This window comes from Heteronotia binoei, chromosome 16 (genome assembly GCF_032191835.1).
Source record: "Heteronotia binoei isolate CCM8104 ecotype False Entrance Well chromosome 16, APGP_CSIRO_Hbin_v1, whole genome shotgun sequence".
In the NCBI taxonomy this organism is placed as follows: Eukaryota; Metazoa; Chordata; class Lepidosauria; order Squamata; family Gekkonidae; genus Heteronotia; species Heteronotia binoei.
The window spans coordinates 23,629,949-23,646,619 of NC_083238.1; the positions used below are offsets into that span (position 1 = coordinate 23,629,949).

General features: G+C 42.6%; 1 protein-coding gene across 2 annotated transcripts in view; it reads left to right on the forward strand.

Moving 5' to 3' along the window:
• The window catches only part of TANK (TRAF family member associated NFKB activator), a 54,595-nt gene that overhangs the window by 20,356 nt on the left and 17,568 nt on the right, over positions 1 to 16,671 (forward strand). For both annotated transcript variants that reach the window (XM_060257071.1, XM_060257072.1), the window contains exons 4-5: positions 986 to 1,094; positions 7,068 to 7,198. In XM_060257071.1, the coding sequence (XP_060113054.1) occupies positions 986 to 1,094; positions 7,068 to 7,198 (240 nt within the window). The remainder of the gene's footprint in view (positions 1 to 985; positions 1,095 to 7,067; positions 7,199 to 16,671) is intronic.

Sequence of the window (16,671 nt, forward strand, 5' to 3'; positions counted from 1 at the left end):
ATGACTCCACCCCCCCCCCAAAAAAATTTATCATATGGCATTGTGTGTAGTACAGCCAGGAGATCCTTAGATTGTCTGGCAGTCACAAGTTTGAGCTCTTAGCATTATGCAATGGTGAGCTGGACTTGGGGCTAAGTTCTGAAAAGAGCTGTGATTGGCCCAAGATCACCCAGCTGTCTTCATGTGCAGGAATGGGGAACTGAACCCAGCTCTCCAGATTAGAATCCCCCTTTCTTAACCACTAAAGCCACCTGATGACTTCCCCCATCCCACAGCAACTCAAAATGTCCCCTGAAATGGTGCTTCTGGGCATGGGGGATGCCCAGTGATGGTTGGGGGAGCTAAGATCTGCTGAGGAAGAGGGGGGAAAGTGGCAAATATTGCTGCCCTCTTCTGCCCATGAAAATTTTAGGCAGGCTCTAAGCAGTGTTCCCTCTAAGCTGAGTTAGCGTGAGCTAGCTCACAAATTTTTAGCCTCCAGCTCACACATTTTTGTCTTAGCTCAGGAAGGAGGACCCCAGAGCTCAATAATTTTATGAAGTAGCTCACAACTTTAATGTCAGCATAGAATTTTTGCTCACAAGGCTGCAGCTTAGAGGGAATATTGTTCCAAGCTATTATCTCTTAGAGTACAATCCTGTGCAGAGGATTGAAATCAATCAGTTTAGACTGGAGTGACTTTGCATAGGGTCGCGTGGTTAATCTACTGCTCAAGAGGTGAGGTGAGAACCATGTACAGCATTCTGAATTTTGTGGAGGAAGGATGGGATAAAAATAAAGGTGTGGGGGGGGAGATAAATAGAAACTATCGGAACTGATTGCTCCACCGATCCATTGCTTCACCCATCCGTTGCCCCACAGGGATGGGTGATACTGTTTAAATGATTATGCAGCAAGCTTAGCTGCTAACACTGAAAATTCAGCAGCTTCAATATCTGCCTGTCATACACAGCATGCCTACTACTAATTCAAATTGTATTTGTAGACAGACAGCTATGAAAAACAAATACGTGAGCAACAGGATCAAATAGAATCTCTGACAAGAGCTGTTGCTAAGCTCAAATCACAGTTGTCTCCTTTGAATGCAAACAGAGGTATGTATCCTTCATTCTCTGTAAGTGCTACTAAATGGCCTTGAGTCAGGGGCAGTCGTGAACTTTTTTCCCAGCAGCATCTCCTTCTGAACCAGAGCCTGTTCTTTTTTTTTTCTGTCCCAAACTTGCCTCTGGCTAAGTGAGCTCTGCCCCATGAAAGGTGACTGAGCTCTAATCCCTGAACAGTAATTAACCTTTTAGGGGACACCTGGCTTTTTGATGTTTCTCCAGTATCCTGCTCAAATTATAAATCAGGACTGATGTCACAGTGCTGTGAGTTCCTAAGCAGAACACTAAGGGGGGAAGGGAATGCAAATTTTTCTGTATGGTGACTTGAGGATTGCTGCCAGCGCATATACTCCAGTATGTATTGTACAAGTAACTTTCCATTATTACTTTTCTGGAGGGCCCAGGCTAACCTGACCTCATCAGCTCCTAGCAGCTAAGCAGGGTCAGCCTTGATGACTTCCCCCATCCCACAGCAACTCAAAATGTCCCCTGAAATGGTGCTTCTGGGCATGGGGGATGCCCAGTGATAGTTGGGGGAGCTGAGGTCTGCTGAGGAAGAGGGGGAAATATATGGATGGGAAACCACCAAAGATGTCCAGGGTTGTCATGCAAAGGGAGAAAATGGCAAGCCACCTCTGAACGTCTCTTGGCTAAAAACCCAGTGGGGTCACCAAAGGGAGAAACCCAGTGGAGTCACCAGAGGGAGAAACCCAGTGGTTGTCACGCAAAGGGAGAAAATGGCAAGCCACCTCTGAACATCTCTTGGCTAAAAACCCAGTGGGGTCACCGTAAGTCAGCTGCAGTTTGACAACACTTTCCACCATTGTTACTTTTCTGCTTAAGATGGTTACATCTAACAACCGTCATTGTAGTTGGATCACATGAGTAAAAAGGCATTTTTGGTAGCTCTAAGACCCCATTTTCTTGAAAACAAGTCCCATGTAGCTATATGCATGTAATTCGCTTTGAGGTAATGGCACTTATTTAAATTTCATTATTTAAAATCACAAAGTCTCTGCAGGTATGCATGGGAGGAAACACCCTCATGCTTGGCTATAATTCCTAATAAATGTGAATACAATCCCAGAGTGGTGTCATGGATTCTAGTTGAGCTTGGATTCACCTGATTCCCCCAGTTATGCCCATTGTGGTTAGGGATGAGAGAATCTGAGCTGGAAATTTACTCAATAGGATTTTTTTTAAGTGTTCAGATCCAAGTAATAGAAGACTTTTTCTTTGAACTGAATTAGTGATTTCAAATATTGGATGCAGTGCGTTAAGAAATATTGCTTTTAGTATTTATGGTTTAGATCCCCGGATCCATGGATGCAAGGGCTGGAAATGTTTCCCATATTTCCTTGCCCCCAGCAATCCTTTCTGACTCCAGGAGAGTTTTGTTCCTGGAGTTGCAGGGCCCACATGAAGTAGTAGCCACATGGTTTGGAGGCAACAATGGGAGGGCTTCTGGAGTTCTGGCCCTGCTGGTGGACCTCCTGATGGCACCTGGGTTTTGGCCACTGTGTGACACAGAGTGTTCGACTAGATGGGCCATTCTTCTGATCCAACATGGCTTCTCTTATGTTCTTATGAAGCTGCAGTGTGGAGAGAGAAGCTGGCAAAATGGCTTCCTCCTGCTTTCATTTTCATCCCCTTTGCCTCCCCTCTGCAGCTTTCCAACCTGAATGGCTGTTAACTCCATGTTGCTCCCACAACCCAGGAACAAAGTTTCCTGGAGTCATAAAGGACTGCTGGCGGGAGGGAGGGAGGGAAACACAAGAATGATCTGCGGCCATCGTTGCCTTCTCCTAACAGAGACCTGGATCCAGCCCTGTGTTGACTGTATGGTCTCCGGTGTTGGTGTTTGCTTATCCATTTTCTAACGTGGAAGTAATGGAAACACAATATTACAAAACAGAGGGGAATAAAAAATCTCCTTTGTCTGTGCTATTTTGGTTCAGGAAACTGTCCCCAGTTGTGTGGTCTCTGGTGACTTCTCACAGTTATAAACAATAAATGAGAATAAGGAATAACTCTTTGCTAATGTTACAATAGGGATCAATAATGGGAAGCCCCAGTGCCAAATTAGGCTGCCCAAATACCAGTTGCCAAGAGGAATGGTGGCTATTGTAGGGGTGCTTGCTGGCAGACCTCTTTGGCAGGAGGGAGCCTTGCCTGTTATCTTCTTTCATGTCTTAGAAGTGATCCCTTCGTAAAACTCCTTGCTGCCTAGGCTCTTGCACAGTCCCCAACCTTGTTGAGCCTACAGAGGCTTTGGGAATTTTGAGAACACTGAGTAGACTCCACCATGAAATGGCTGCCAGGAGGGCACAGCCATCCAAAAAAGAGGCTATGTGGCAAGTCACAGACAACGATGAAATTGCAAATCAAATGAGCTTCTCTTCCTGTGATTTCCAAATGAGTGCTCCCCTCATTGTCTCTTCTGAAGCATCTGCTGTTCAAGTGAGATGGAGGTAAGCCAGTGTATGGTCTTGGAGAGCCCTGCTTCAGCTCCCTGGAGCTTAAACCACAGCCACGTGGGACTGCTAGGTGCCTACAAGATGTCTAGACCTTTTACCAGAGGCTTTCCAGTTTCCCAGGTTTGTCTCTTGAGATGATCTGCATGCATTCAATAAGTAACTCCGGACACCAGAAGGTAGAAAATAGATCCCAGTTTTAGTAAACTTCTCAAATTGCAGACTCGATTCTGGGCAGGAACCACTCTTAAGGCACAAGCAATGGCAAATAAAGAATAATAGTGAGCTGCATCTAGCTAAAAGCTATCTTACTGTATATTAAAAGCTTGCCGGCTTGCGTATCAGATGCAGGTCTGTCACATGGCTCTTGTTCACAGGCTTGAGAGAGAAAGTCCTTCCCATGTCAGACAGTCCGTGTTGTGAGGGGATAGAAGACGCAGCCTCTTCTCACCTCTTGATAAAATAGCCCCTCCTGCTCTCTGAGTGAGGCATGTTTTCAGATGTCCTTGCCTCAGCCCATGAACCCATTAGCCAATCAGGACATGTTTAGCTAGTTGGCACTGGTAAGTTGAAACAAATTAGGGAGATTCCCAAGGACTGTTCTCTTAACAGCCAAAAAACACAGGTGAATGTAGTTAAAACAAGCACGTTGCTTTTATCAGATTAGGGGCCTACCAAGATTTACATCCTAAAAAAGAAGAAGAAGAAAAAGAAGATATTGGATTTATATCCCGCCCTCCACTCCGAAGAGTCTCAGAGCGGCTCACAATCTCCTTTCCCTTCCTCCCCCGCAACAGACGCCCTGTGAGGTAGATGAAGATATTGGATTTATATCCTGCCCTCCACTCCGAAGAATCTCAGAGCGGCTCACAATCTCCTTTCCCTTCCTCCCCCACAACAGACACCGTGTGAGGTGGGTGGGGCTGGAGAGGGCTCTCACAGCAGCTGCCCTTTCAAGAACAACCTCTGCCAGAGCTATGGCTGACCCAAGGCCATGCTAGCAGGTGCAAGTGGAGGAGCGGGGAATCCAACCCCGTTCTCCCAGATAAGAGTCCACACACTTAACCACTACACCAAACTGGCTCTCCAAACTGATAAATCTAAACAACATAACAGCCTGATTGCGGCTATTCCTAACAGCCAGGATTGCCTCTTTACTTTGGGGGAGAAAGAAGGTGCCAGAAAAGATATCAGCAGGCATTCAGTGGCACAACACTGGGAATCAGTGCTGTATACCAATACAATGAAGAACCTTTGAGACTTACTTGTGTTTGTAGGTTTTTTCAAAATAATGTAAAAATATTTTAAAGCAAATGTAAATCCTAGCTTTGAATGACAGAATAGTTCTTAAACACCACTTGAGAAACGTATGCAATAATAATTTCGAAGCTGCCTTTTAGGTCACCTTGATAGCTGGGATGTTTAATAGTGGAGGTGGGAAAAAATGTTCACATAATTTAGGCAGCCTCTTGGAAAGGATGAATTAACTTCTTGATGAAGTGGTCGTTCCCTTCCCTTCCCTTCCCTTCCCTTCCCTTTGCCATCAATTCGAGAGCCCTTCTAAAAAGTGACTACTTACTGACTGACTGAAAAATGGCTACATGTATACAAAGAAGTTTCCACTGAATAATTGCTCTAAATTGGGATTACAGCCATGTCTCTTATTTCTGTTGTTTTGTATCTTCTTCCTCCATGAGCCCTGGCACTGAAAGATTCAGGAACATGCTGGAGCTCCAGTTGCCCTTTTTCTGTGAAATGCTATAGTGGAAAAAGGAAGAAGGGGATGTATTAAAAGAGAAACAAGGGGGAGGGCAAGAAATGGGAAGTCGAAAGGGCTAAAAATAAGTGGGAAAGAAATGTGGCAGCAATTACGTGGAAATGGAAAAAAGAGGAACAAGGGAACAAAGCGTGGACTGAAGAAGAATATTTGAAGAGAGACTGAGTCATGTGACTTTATTCCCTTCCTGGGTAACAAAACTGAAAGGCTGGGCTGAGTTGTGCATTGATTACAGTAATCCCTGTTTGGTCAGTGGCACTGGCTGACTGAAACTTCTGAACAATTTGTTTACCAAGGACGAAACAACAGATTTATCTCCATCTGGGGTGGGGGGGGGGGGAATGATCTTAACGTGTTGTGCGGCAGCAAGTTCTGCTGAATCAATCCATGGAACAAAGTTCCACATATGTTACTTTTTAAAGGGAGCATATGTGTACAAGTGGCCACAGAAGCGCCTTATTTCTCCCCATAGCCACCCGCAGTGGTCTCACTTTTTAAGACCGTTGGGTGTCACTTCAGAGATGGACTGAATGTGCAAGATGAGCTAGTCCCATAGACATTTTGAATTCAGTGGAGACTTCTTGACTTCAGCAATAATCCCATAGCTCTGCAGATATTTTGAGAGATGTGAAACAATCTACATATTGGGACAGAAGCTTGCATCAAATAGACTGGGAAACAGCAAAGATTTGGCTGGAAGGTCGAGTTGCCAACCTCCAGATGGTACCTGGAGATCTCCTGTTATTCCAGTTGATCTTCTCCAGACAACCAGCATCACTTCCCCTGGATAAAATGGCTGCTTTGGAGGGTGGATTCTGTGGCATTCTACCCTACTGTGGTCCCTCCCCTTCCCAAATCCTGGCCTCCCCAGGCTCCACCCCCAAAATCTCCAGGTATTTCTCATCCCAGAGCTGGCAACCCTACTGAAAGGCCAGTTATCAACACATTTGGATAGGCAAAAGTTCCATATAAGTTCAGTTCCTGTATAACATAGTTACTTGATAGTGTAAAAATAATATCCTTTAAATGTATTAATTTAATTCATTTATACTGTGCCTACTCCCCAGTAGGAGTCCAAAGCAGCTTACATCATTCTCTTCTCCTTCATTGTATCTTCACAACAGCCCTGTGAGTTAGGCTGAGACTGGCCCACGGTCACTCAGCAAGTTTCCATGGCAGCGTTGGGGTTCAAACCTGGGTCTCCCAGATTCTAGCTCTACACTCTAGCCCTTATACTGCACACCACTTTAAACAGAAAAAGGTGTTTTGTTACTGTATAAAATTGAAACTTTCATATGAGTTAGACCTGTCTCTCTTTCTCTTGATGGCACATGTGGGGGAGGGGGTGGAACGGTGGTCTAGCGTGGTTATTGGGTTTAACATGTTGTTAAATACTCAGTAGACTTCAGGCTGTTCCACGAATCTTTTCTAATAAAATATCACACATGCTTTCTTCTCTGGTCTGTCTTCTATTTAAAAAAATTGTTAGAGGGGTGGGGGTGGTTCTTGTTTTCTTGTTTTCTTTCCCTTTTTTTTGCTAACAGTTTTCAGAGTGGTAAAACACAGATTATATAGCAGCTGGGCAAAGAATATGAATACTGGATTTCAGAACCTGAAATGAAATCGCTACATTTTTCTACCATTTTTGTGTGTGCTTGCTTCAGATGAAAAAATGGCCAAAAGGGAAAAAAAACCCCTCTTTTTATTTTGTAGTGGATACACATGATCCAATTCCAGTCCCTGATAACAATGAAATAAGAAGGAATGGTACTTTGTTAAACTTGAATTGTGATCAGCTCCATGAGAAGTTAAAGCTGGCAATGGAAAGAGAGAAACGTTTAAAGGTATGTTGGCTTTCATGCAATGTAAGGATTTTCTGACAGTCACATGTAACAAGATACAGGATAAAGGCACTGGGTTCTAGTCCTTAAAATGATACATAAATCCCAGTGAAGTTACCCAAACTACATTAGCTTTATGGTATAATCCTGTGCTGAAATGGTCTAAACCCATAGAAACAAATCCTTCGTATAGGATTGAGCTGTGAATAAACTGAGTATCTTCCAGCATTATTTCCATCTCACAACAGTGTTGAGATTTTTTGCGTGTTTCCTGAATGAGCACTGGTGCAAATCTCCAAGACAGGGCAATAACACTAAGGAAGGGACAAAACACACTGTATAGTCCCTCCTTTTCTTTGCTTTAAAAAACTTTTAATTTCCATTTTCCATAACATTTCTTCATTATAGATTCACAAAAGATTATAACTCTTACAGTGCAATCCTAAATGATTGCACCGTCATTCTGTAGTGCTGTGTGTTATAAGGTACTGTTATGATGAAAAATTTCAGCAGGACAGTCAAGGATAGCAAGAGTTTGGCTAATGTACAATGTATTATTTATAGCATAGAAGATATATGTAGCAATATGAAGGTCTCAGGGCATATGCTAAATCTCTTATTTAAGTCAGCAAATGATTATAAAGAAGCCGCTTTGTATACTAAATTTGTTTGGTTTTAATCTGTATAGTTATCTTGTCAATGAACTTTCCCCATATTGTATCACACCAAGTATTGATGGCAGGTGTGTAAGTTTACTTTTCCTGCATTGCCATTTTCCTACGTTACACCTTTTCTAAAATCACCAATTGTGAATATGTTTGCGTACATTTTAAATGTTCTTTCTGTTCAAAAAAATTTGTGTTGAAGGTTTTTGGCATTTGGCCATTCAGTACACGGATCGGGTGCTTTCCGTCTCTAGGGTCACAGGTCACTCTTTGACCAACACTTTTATTTCCCCATTTCCACTTCATATTCATTTTTAGTGTTGCCTCGTGGCCAATATGAGTTTTCTGAGTGGATAAAAGGAGAGATAATCAAGCTTCTGCTACATTCACAGAGTGCCAGTTCAGGAAGGCACCTCTTTAATTATCCTTGTTTGTTGTTGGAATCTTTTATGCCAAAATCAGGTTGCAAAGCATAGTGCCAGATATTTTAACGTATTTGAAAAATACGCTTCAAGTATTCTTGTATACCTTTTGGCATTATGTGACATAAAGTTACTGTTTTTCACTGCCTTACGTACTGGACTTGCTCTGCACATGGGCTTTCTGTCCTCTGCCAAAGGAGAAGTGTAGTAGCTTAGAACAGGCCAGAAACTATACAGCCCTTCATTGTGTTTTCTAAAATGTTAGGTAGTTCCTACTGAAGTATGACTATACGGGATGTAGTAAAATGTGAGTAGAAAATGGAAGTGGCTTGGATCCAGTGGAGGGATTTCTACAAACAGAAGGGAAAGAGATTTTCACCAGTTCCCTCCTCCCACTGCAGAACTGACTCCCCCTCCAGTGCTGGTCATAGGGTCCCCTTTCCCCCCAGGAACAGTTTTTCAGGGGACATTTTGAGCTGCAGCAAGAGGAAGGCAAAGAAGTCTGCAGGTAGAAAGCCCTTCTTGCAGTGGATATCGCTGTTGTATCCAAGCCACCATGCAGGAGGGAGAATAATTTTCTGCTTGGTTTTTTGATGTCTCTCTGCGATGGTACTTTGGAGTCAGTTTGGTGTTGTGCTTAAGTGTGCAGACTCTAATCTGGGAGAACCGGATTTGGTTCCCCACTCCTCCACATAGCCAGCTGGGTGACCTTGAGTCAGCCACAGTTCTCGCAGAGCAGTTCTCTCAAGAACAGTTCTCTGAGAGCTCTCTCAGCACCACCTACCCTATGGGGTGTGGAGAGGAAGGGAAGGAGATTGGAAGCCTCTCTGTGACTCCACTCCAGTGAAAGCTGGGGTATAAATCCAACTCCACTCCTCCCTCCTCCTCTTAAGCCCCCCAATTTAAAAAAAATTGTCTCATTGGCCATATCCTCCATAAACTCTTGTGTTTTTATTTGAACAATTTAAATATATTTGCCAGGATAAGTTCAATTTAATAATCACTTGGCAAGCATTTAAAGTAGAGATGGCCATGTTGCAAAAGTTATAACTTAAGATCACCTGGTGGGATGGTAAAGGGCTGAGCGTATGTCCCCTCTCCCTTGCACACTCACCTCACTTATTTCAGCATCATAGCATCTTTTTTACTACAAGTTTTTACACGCTTTTATTCCAAGCAGACTTTATAGTTGATAGCCACTAAGAGGCACATATGATTACAGGCTTGCTACCTTTCCCCCCTTCACCTAAAATAATACATCCTGGGGGAAAACACACTATGATCTTGCTATGTATCATTCTCCCACATGATAACTACTGATAGCTTTTGAGCCTCAGGATTTTACCCCCTGTCAGTTCTATACATCCAAATGTTGCCCTCTGACCACACCCCCCCCCCCAAAAAAAAAGAATTGGAATAAAGAGGATTTGTCAGTTAAAATCTTCAAATATTTAAAGCAGTACTTTATTAGAATTGTAATGTACCAAGGAACTTGTGCCTGTTATTTAGGGGTGAAAACAAATCAGCTTGTTTTGAGACTTTGGTGACAGCCCCAATGAGACTTGATGAGTCAGTTCATATTTTATGTGAACAATAATGCAAATAAATGCAAGGTACTAATGGGGGTCACAGGGTGACTCAAAGAAGCCTAAGCAGACTGCTTAATCCTTCCCTGAACAAGAGGAAAAGAGATGCAAACTTTTTTGCTGGTCACCGTGGTCGTCTTTCCTCTACGGTGATCAACCCAGTTCTAGGGGTAGGATTATTAATTATTTGTTTATTAGACATCTACTCCACTCTTAATTTATTTTATTTATTTATTTATTTATTTATTTTATGACTTCTATCCCGCCCTTTCCAACAAGTGGCTCAGGGCGGCTTACAACACAGGAATCTAATATAAATAGGAGTTAAGCATGAGCATTTAAATTTAAGCATTAAACCATTTAAAACATTGAACCATTTAGAACATTTAAAACATTTAAAACATTGGGGGCAGCAGACATCCAGTATAGCTACGCTCAGTTTCTTGTACCAGCTAGTCATAGGCCAGCTGGAAGAGGGTTGTCTTACAGGCCCTGCGGAACTGGGCGAGGTCCCGCAGGGCCCTCACCTCTTCCGGCAGCTGGTTCCACCAGGAGGGGGCCATAATAGAAAAGGCCCGGTCCCTTGTCGATTTTAAGCGGGCTTCCTTTGGCCCGGGGATAACTAGGTTACGGACATCTTAATGAGTTCCGGACATCTTGCAGGATTCCAAGGTAGTTTCCCACTGAAAGAGAATTGATCTTCCTGCTTTCAATACTGCCTTCGCTACTATTGACAGGACTTCTTTTATTGGTTTCTTTACCATTCCGCAGACATACTGGGGTCCAAAACGGTCATGGGATTTAATATATGCTAAGCATTATCAAAATAATTTTTGAAAGCTTCCTTTAGGATTTGTTTGTAGAAAATGATCTTGGAATATACATTCTGTCAACTAAGCAAATTTTAATCATACGTGTTAATTTGTAAAAAAAAAAAAGAGTATTTGTTGAATTAGTGACAGTTGATAATTATGATGTAGGAATCTAATTTTAGAGTGAATATTTTCAACAAGCTTTTGCAATTACTGCTTCAGAAACAAAATGCAAACTATCGTTTTCCTCTGGTGCTAGCAGCACAACAATTTATTTTGTAGAAATGGAGGTTAGAACACTCCCCGCGAGTTATTGCACTGTAAAAAATGTCTCTTTACTTGTAAATACAGATTAAGTTATAATGGTGAATAAGTGTCCATGTGGACACTTCTGTTTGCGTAGATGTTCCCTTCCTCCTCCCCTGGATTCTCCGCATAACAAGAATGATGGAGATTAATCATTAATAAGACCCCTGATCCCTGGGACAGAAGCCATTTTTAGTGTATGGTGTATTTTTTTTCAATTTTTTTGTTATATTTGTCTCTGCGTCAAGATAATTTTTTAAGGCTCCTACATTCAGCCCTCTTGATTGAAGATTTTTATCTGTAATCTTGGCATGCTGCGCGAGGGAAACAGGGAAGAAGTGAACAGACGTATCGGTAAATGAGGCCCATGCCAGTTTTTAGCTCCAGTTTGTTCCTGACACCTGAAGGCAATAGTCTGGGGTTCAGGAGACTGCTGGTTCAAACCAGCCTTTGGCAAATCCCTGTCTCCCGTGTCCGCATCTGTCACTGCAGTGGAGAGATGATACTGAGCAGTCTTATAGGGTTGCAGTAAGGTTTAAAGCAAGATAATGTTATAAGCTTTTAAACACTATACAGCTACAGTTCCTGCTTTCTCAATAAATGTTTGTTAATTTCAGAAGCTCTCACTTTCAGATTTGTTTTGTTGTGGTTTTTTCTTTAACAAGAGGCCCCTTTCAAAGGGCAGTCCCTCACAAAGTTGCAGCATTCTAAGTCCACTTGCTTGCTTCAGGATTGCATTGCGTGATGTGTAGCTAACCTGAAAGAGAAATTTTCCTGCATGGCGTTTTTGCACACTCCTTACACCAGGGGTGTCGAACTCATTTGTTATGGGGGCCAGATCTGACATAAGTGAGGCCTTGTTGGGCCAAGCCATGTCGGGCCAGGCCATGTGTGTACCTATTTAAGATTATGTAGCAGAAATATAAATTTTATAAAGAACACAGACAAACACAAATATATATTTTTAAAAAACTTAAAACATGCTTAAAATGTCAGCACTCATTGGTCTTAAAGATGCTTTCTTTGTATTTCTCCCATGGGATCCAGGGAACTGGGCAAAGGAAGCTCTGGCTCTTTCCTTCCCCAGGGGACCAAGAGGGGAAGGAGCCTCAGCCAATGGAGAAAATAGAGGTTTTGCTCTGTAGCTCCTGTGTAATTGAGCAAGCCTCGCAAAGCAAACTGTTATGCAGAAGGAAGCAAGAGAGAGGAAGAAGGAAGCAGATGACAGACACTCAGGGGCTTGATAGGAGCCCTCTGGGGACCTGATTCGGCCCCCAAACTGCATGTTTGACACCCCTGCCTTACACCATTGGTCTCATGAGTCAGCCAGGACTTTGGCTTCTGAAAATGCACCATTAAATACAGTGCCATCACGATCATGGGCAGAGGGTCCTTGGAGGTTCTGTGTGCATAAGCAAGGTGAACTGGTTGGAATGAGATGGTGGCCGTGTGGAACGCTGCTTGTGGAAGTTTTTCTTGCATGCCTGATGTCACAGTTACACACCAAGCCAGAGTCTTGCTTAAACCATCCTCCAGTGACTGATGCCATATGGCTACTAGGCTGCTGTTACATCACAGAACCCAGGATCTGCCTTCCTGCCTACTTCCAAATTATGAGGAGGAGGAGGAGAAGGAGAAGAAGGAGAAGAAGAAGGAGAAGAAGGAGAAGATGATGATGATGATGATGATATTGGATTTATATCCCACCCTCCACTCCGAAGAGTCTCAGAGCGGCTCACAATCTCCTTTACCTTCCTCCCCCACAACAGACACCCTGTGAGGTAGATGAAGATATTGGATTTATATACCACCCTCCATTCCGAAGAGTCTTAGAGCGGCTCACAATCTCCTTTCCTTTCCTCCCCCACAACAGACACCCTGTGAGGTAGATGAAGATATTGGATTTATATCCCGCCCTCCACTCCGAAGAGTCTCAGAGCGGCTCACAATCTCCTTTACCTTCCTCCCCCACAACAGACACCCTGTGAGGTGGGTGGGGCTGGAGAGGGCTCTCCCAGCAGCTGCCCTTTCAAGGACAACCTCTGCCAGAGCTATGGCTGACCCAAGGCCATGCTAGCAGGTGCAAGTGGAGGAGTGGGGAATCAAACCTGGTTCTCCCAGATAAGAGTCCGCACACTTAACCACTACACCAAACTGGCTCTCCTTAGGGGTGCAGTGAATGATTGAGAACATATTACAAGGCAGTTCAAAATAGCACAGGCACTCAGCAATGGGGAAACTTCCAGTGGCATCGAACTAGATATAGAACAGAACTGCCATGGGAGCTCTTCATGTATTAAGTTTTTTTTTTTACTTTATGCTTCATCCTACTTTACATTGGAGTAGATTTAATACTGTTCTTTTCATATATTCATAAATTTATAAGCCACTTTCAGTTTCATTTAGTGGAACTGAATATCAGTAGGGGATAAGGAATAAGGGAGCGATCTGTGGGTTCAAACCCAAAGTCCTTCACAAGGAGATTTTGAGGGATGAGGAGGAATGGGCTGAACTGAGACAGAAGGATCTGATGAGGCTTGATGATAAATTTGGATTTCCTTCTGCATATTGTGCAATGTGGTCATGTACTGCTATATACTTAGAAATACTGCAAAGGAAAAATAAAACATAAACTTGTTCAGCATTAACCAAATGTAAGATTTTTGCATTTTGCTTCAGGGAAAGGAAAGCAGCTTAGAGGAAGTTTCTCAGAAGTTGATCTCACTTTAAAACGTTTGAGACCAGGGTATTTTACCAAAGGTCTTGTAGAGATTGTGGATTTTGAGAATGGATTTGAAGGCAGAGCCAGAAGGCAGTGTGGGCATTTAGGGAAGGACTTCCAGGCATAAGGGGTGGAAGTAGTGGCAGAAGAATCCTGCCCCATAACCAGGGCTTTTTTCCTGGGGGAACAGAGTGGAATGGAGTGCTGGAACCTCTTTGTAGAAACAAAATTCTCAAAAAACGTTTAGAAGTTCATGTGTTTCTCCTTCATTTCCCCCTTGAGAGTTCTGGCACTTCTTTTTCCGGGGGGGGGGGGGAAGCCCTGCCCACAACAGTGCATTCGTAAGCAGAGTTACGCTTATAGTGGATTGTCAACCCATGAGGGAAGTATTCTCTTTAAAATAGACACATGAAAATGAAGAGTCTCTCTGCCTGTTCCAAAGCAGTACCTCTAAATCACAGGACTGTAAAGAGAAGATGGTTCTCTCCTATAATCATCTCTACAGGTTAAGTCAGAAATTTGTTGATACCAGGTGTCCAGGGAAAACCTTGTATCCCAGCCAAAGATCAGTCATGCTACCTTGTAAAAATTTTAATTTGAAATCAGTAACCCAGGGGTGTCAAACACGTGCCTCGGGGGCCGAATCAGGCCCCCGGAGTGCTCCTATCAGGCCCCCAAGCAACTGGCTGCTATCTGCTTCCTTCTCTCTTGCTTCCTTATGCATTACAACTTGCTTTGCCAAGCTTATTCAATCACACAGGAGCTATAGAACAAAGCCTTTCTCCATTGGCTGAGGCTCCTCCCTTGCGGGGGAAGGATAGCTTACTTTAAAGGAAGCTGTGACTCTTTCCTTCCTTCCCCAGGGGATCAGGAGGGGAAGGAGCCTCAGGCAATAGAAGGAAGGGAGGCTTGGCTTAGTAGCTCTGCTGTGCAATTGAGAGAGCCTGGATTGCACAGGAGAGATATAAAGAAAGTACCTTTAAGACCAACAAGGGCTAATATTTTAAGAGTGTTTTATTTTAAGTTTTTAAAAATCTCAGTTTGTGTCCTTTGTAAAGTTTGTATCTCTGCTACCTAGCATTACATTTTATGATATATATGGCCTGACCTGGCAAGGTCTTATGTCAGTTGTGACCCTCATAACAAATGAGTTTGACAGCCCTGGTCTAACCACTGTTAAAACGATTCAATATAGAATAATCCCAGTGACTCAAAAATACTTGAGTATGGAAAGGCATGTGTACCATCTCTGGCCTCTCTGAAATTTAAAAGATTAAATACAATTTCTAAGATTCTCACCAAAGCACTTTCAGAAAGATAGTCTTATGCAGCCTGCATCTGAGAGATTGCGGGGTTTTGAGGGTGTGGCATATAGGCCCAACCGCATGACACTCACATAACTCTATCAAAACCAATTAATTTGTCTCAGCCAAATGTATGATGTAAGCATATATGAACTTTCCTATAGAAATGTTGCAAATTAGTCATCTGTTTGTTCTTTAAAAAAGGAGCCCTGTGAGGCAGAGTGGTAAACTGCAGTACCGCAGTCCAAGCTCTGCTCACGACCTGAGTTCAATCCCGGCGGAAGCTGGGTTTAGGTAGCCGGCTCAGGGTTGACTCAGCCTTCCATCTTTCTGAGGTCAGTAAAATGAGTACCCAGCTTGCTGGGGGGAAAGGGTAGATGACTGAGGAAGGCAATGGCAAACCACCCCATAAAAAGTCTCCCAAGAAAATACTGTGATGTGACCTCACCCCATGGGTCGGTAACAACTCGTTCTTGCACGGGGGACTACCTTTACCTTTTTTTGTTCTTTACAGTGTAACATTCGTTTCTGAGCATTTATCCAATTATTCAAAATTACCTTTCCAAGGATATGAGTAACAGCTTTGTTAAAATAGCAAAAGTAAATTCTCAGGCCTGATTTGTTCAGTCACCTCTACAATTCACAACCAGGGCTTGTGACAGACCTTTCTAAGCCCGTTAACTTCAGTGAATTTAGAAGGTTGATTCCATTCAGGATAGTATTGTAAGGCACCTTCAGATGGCTGAGGGTGGTAGACCTGGTGAAACTTCAGGTTCTCAAACAAATTCACAAACAGGATATATGAAACAGGTTCAAATCTCTGCTTTGTGCTTTTTTCCACATCCTTCACTTACTGTCCATAGCATCTGAATGATCTAATGTATTCCTTAGTGCTTAGCGCACTGCTCTGTACCAAGATTTATCATGCATGTAAGATGATGCTCCTTTAAAAAGTTATACATAAAGGGGTTTTTATGCTGTAAAGTGGTTTGTGAATGGCATACATCCATCAGAACTGGGAAGACTTGGCCTTAAGAAAACTGCCTTCTCCTACTTTACTTACCATATATTTCCCATTTTTATGTTACTGAGATTTTACTTCCTTTCTATACAGACTGTCACCATATACAATAAATTAATAGCTTAACAATACAGGAGAGAGGACGACTTTTAAAATTCCTTAATTTCTTATCTTTGAAGTTTTATAGCTTTTCTTGTAAAAAAACCCTAAGTCATTAAGTGCTAAATAGCTACGTTCTGGCTGTTCCAGAAATTACAATCTTTGAAAACTATTGTCACCTTCTTTAAACATACTTTATCTTGATTCTAGCACATGCTGAAACTAATTAAATATTAGTGAACAGAGAGCATAAATGGAATAAGACAACATCTCCCACATTTTATAAGCACTAATATGCATTATCAGTGGTGCCACTATTTTATATACTTAACATAACATACGATTGTTTTGAATAATTGTCCAAGAGGAGTCGTAACTATATGTAGCAGCAAATGGTTTTTAATTACTTTAGCCTAAAATGATGGTGGTTTGTACAAGGCTGGTTTTCATTTTGGTTTCTAATTGTTAATTTAGCACTTGGTTTCGTAATGGTGTTGCTCGGAGCCTGAAAGTTATCCAATTGTGCTATGTGCGTCTTT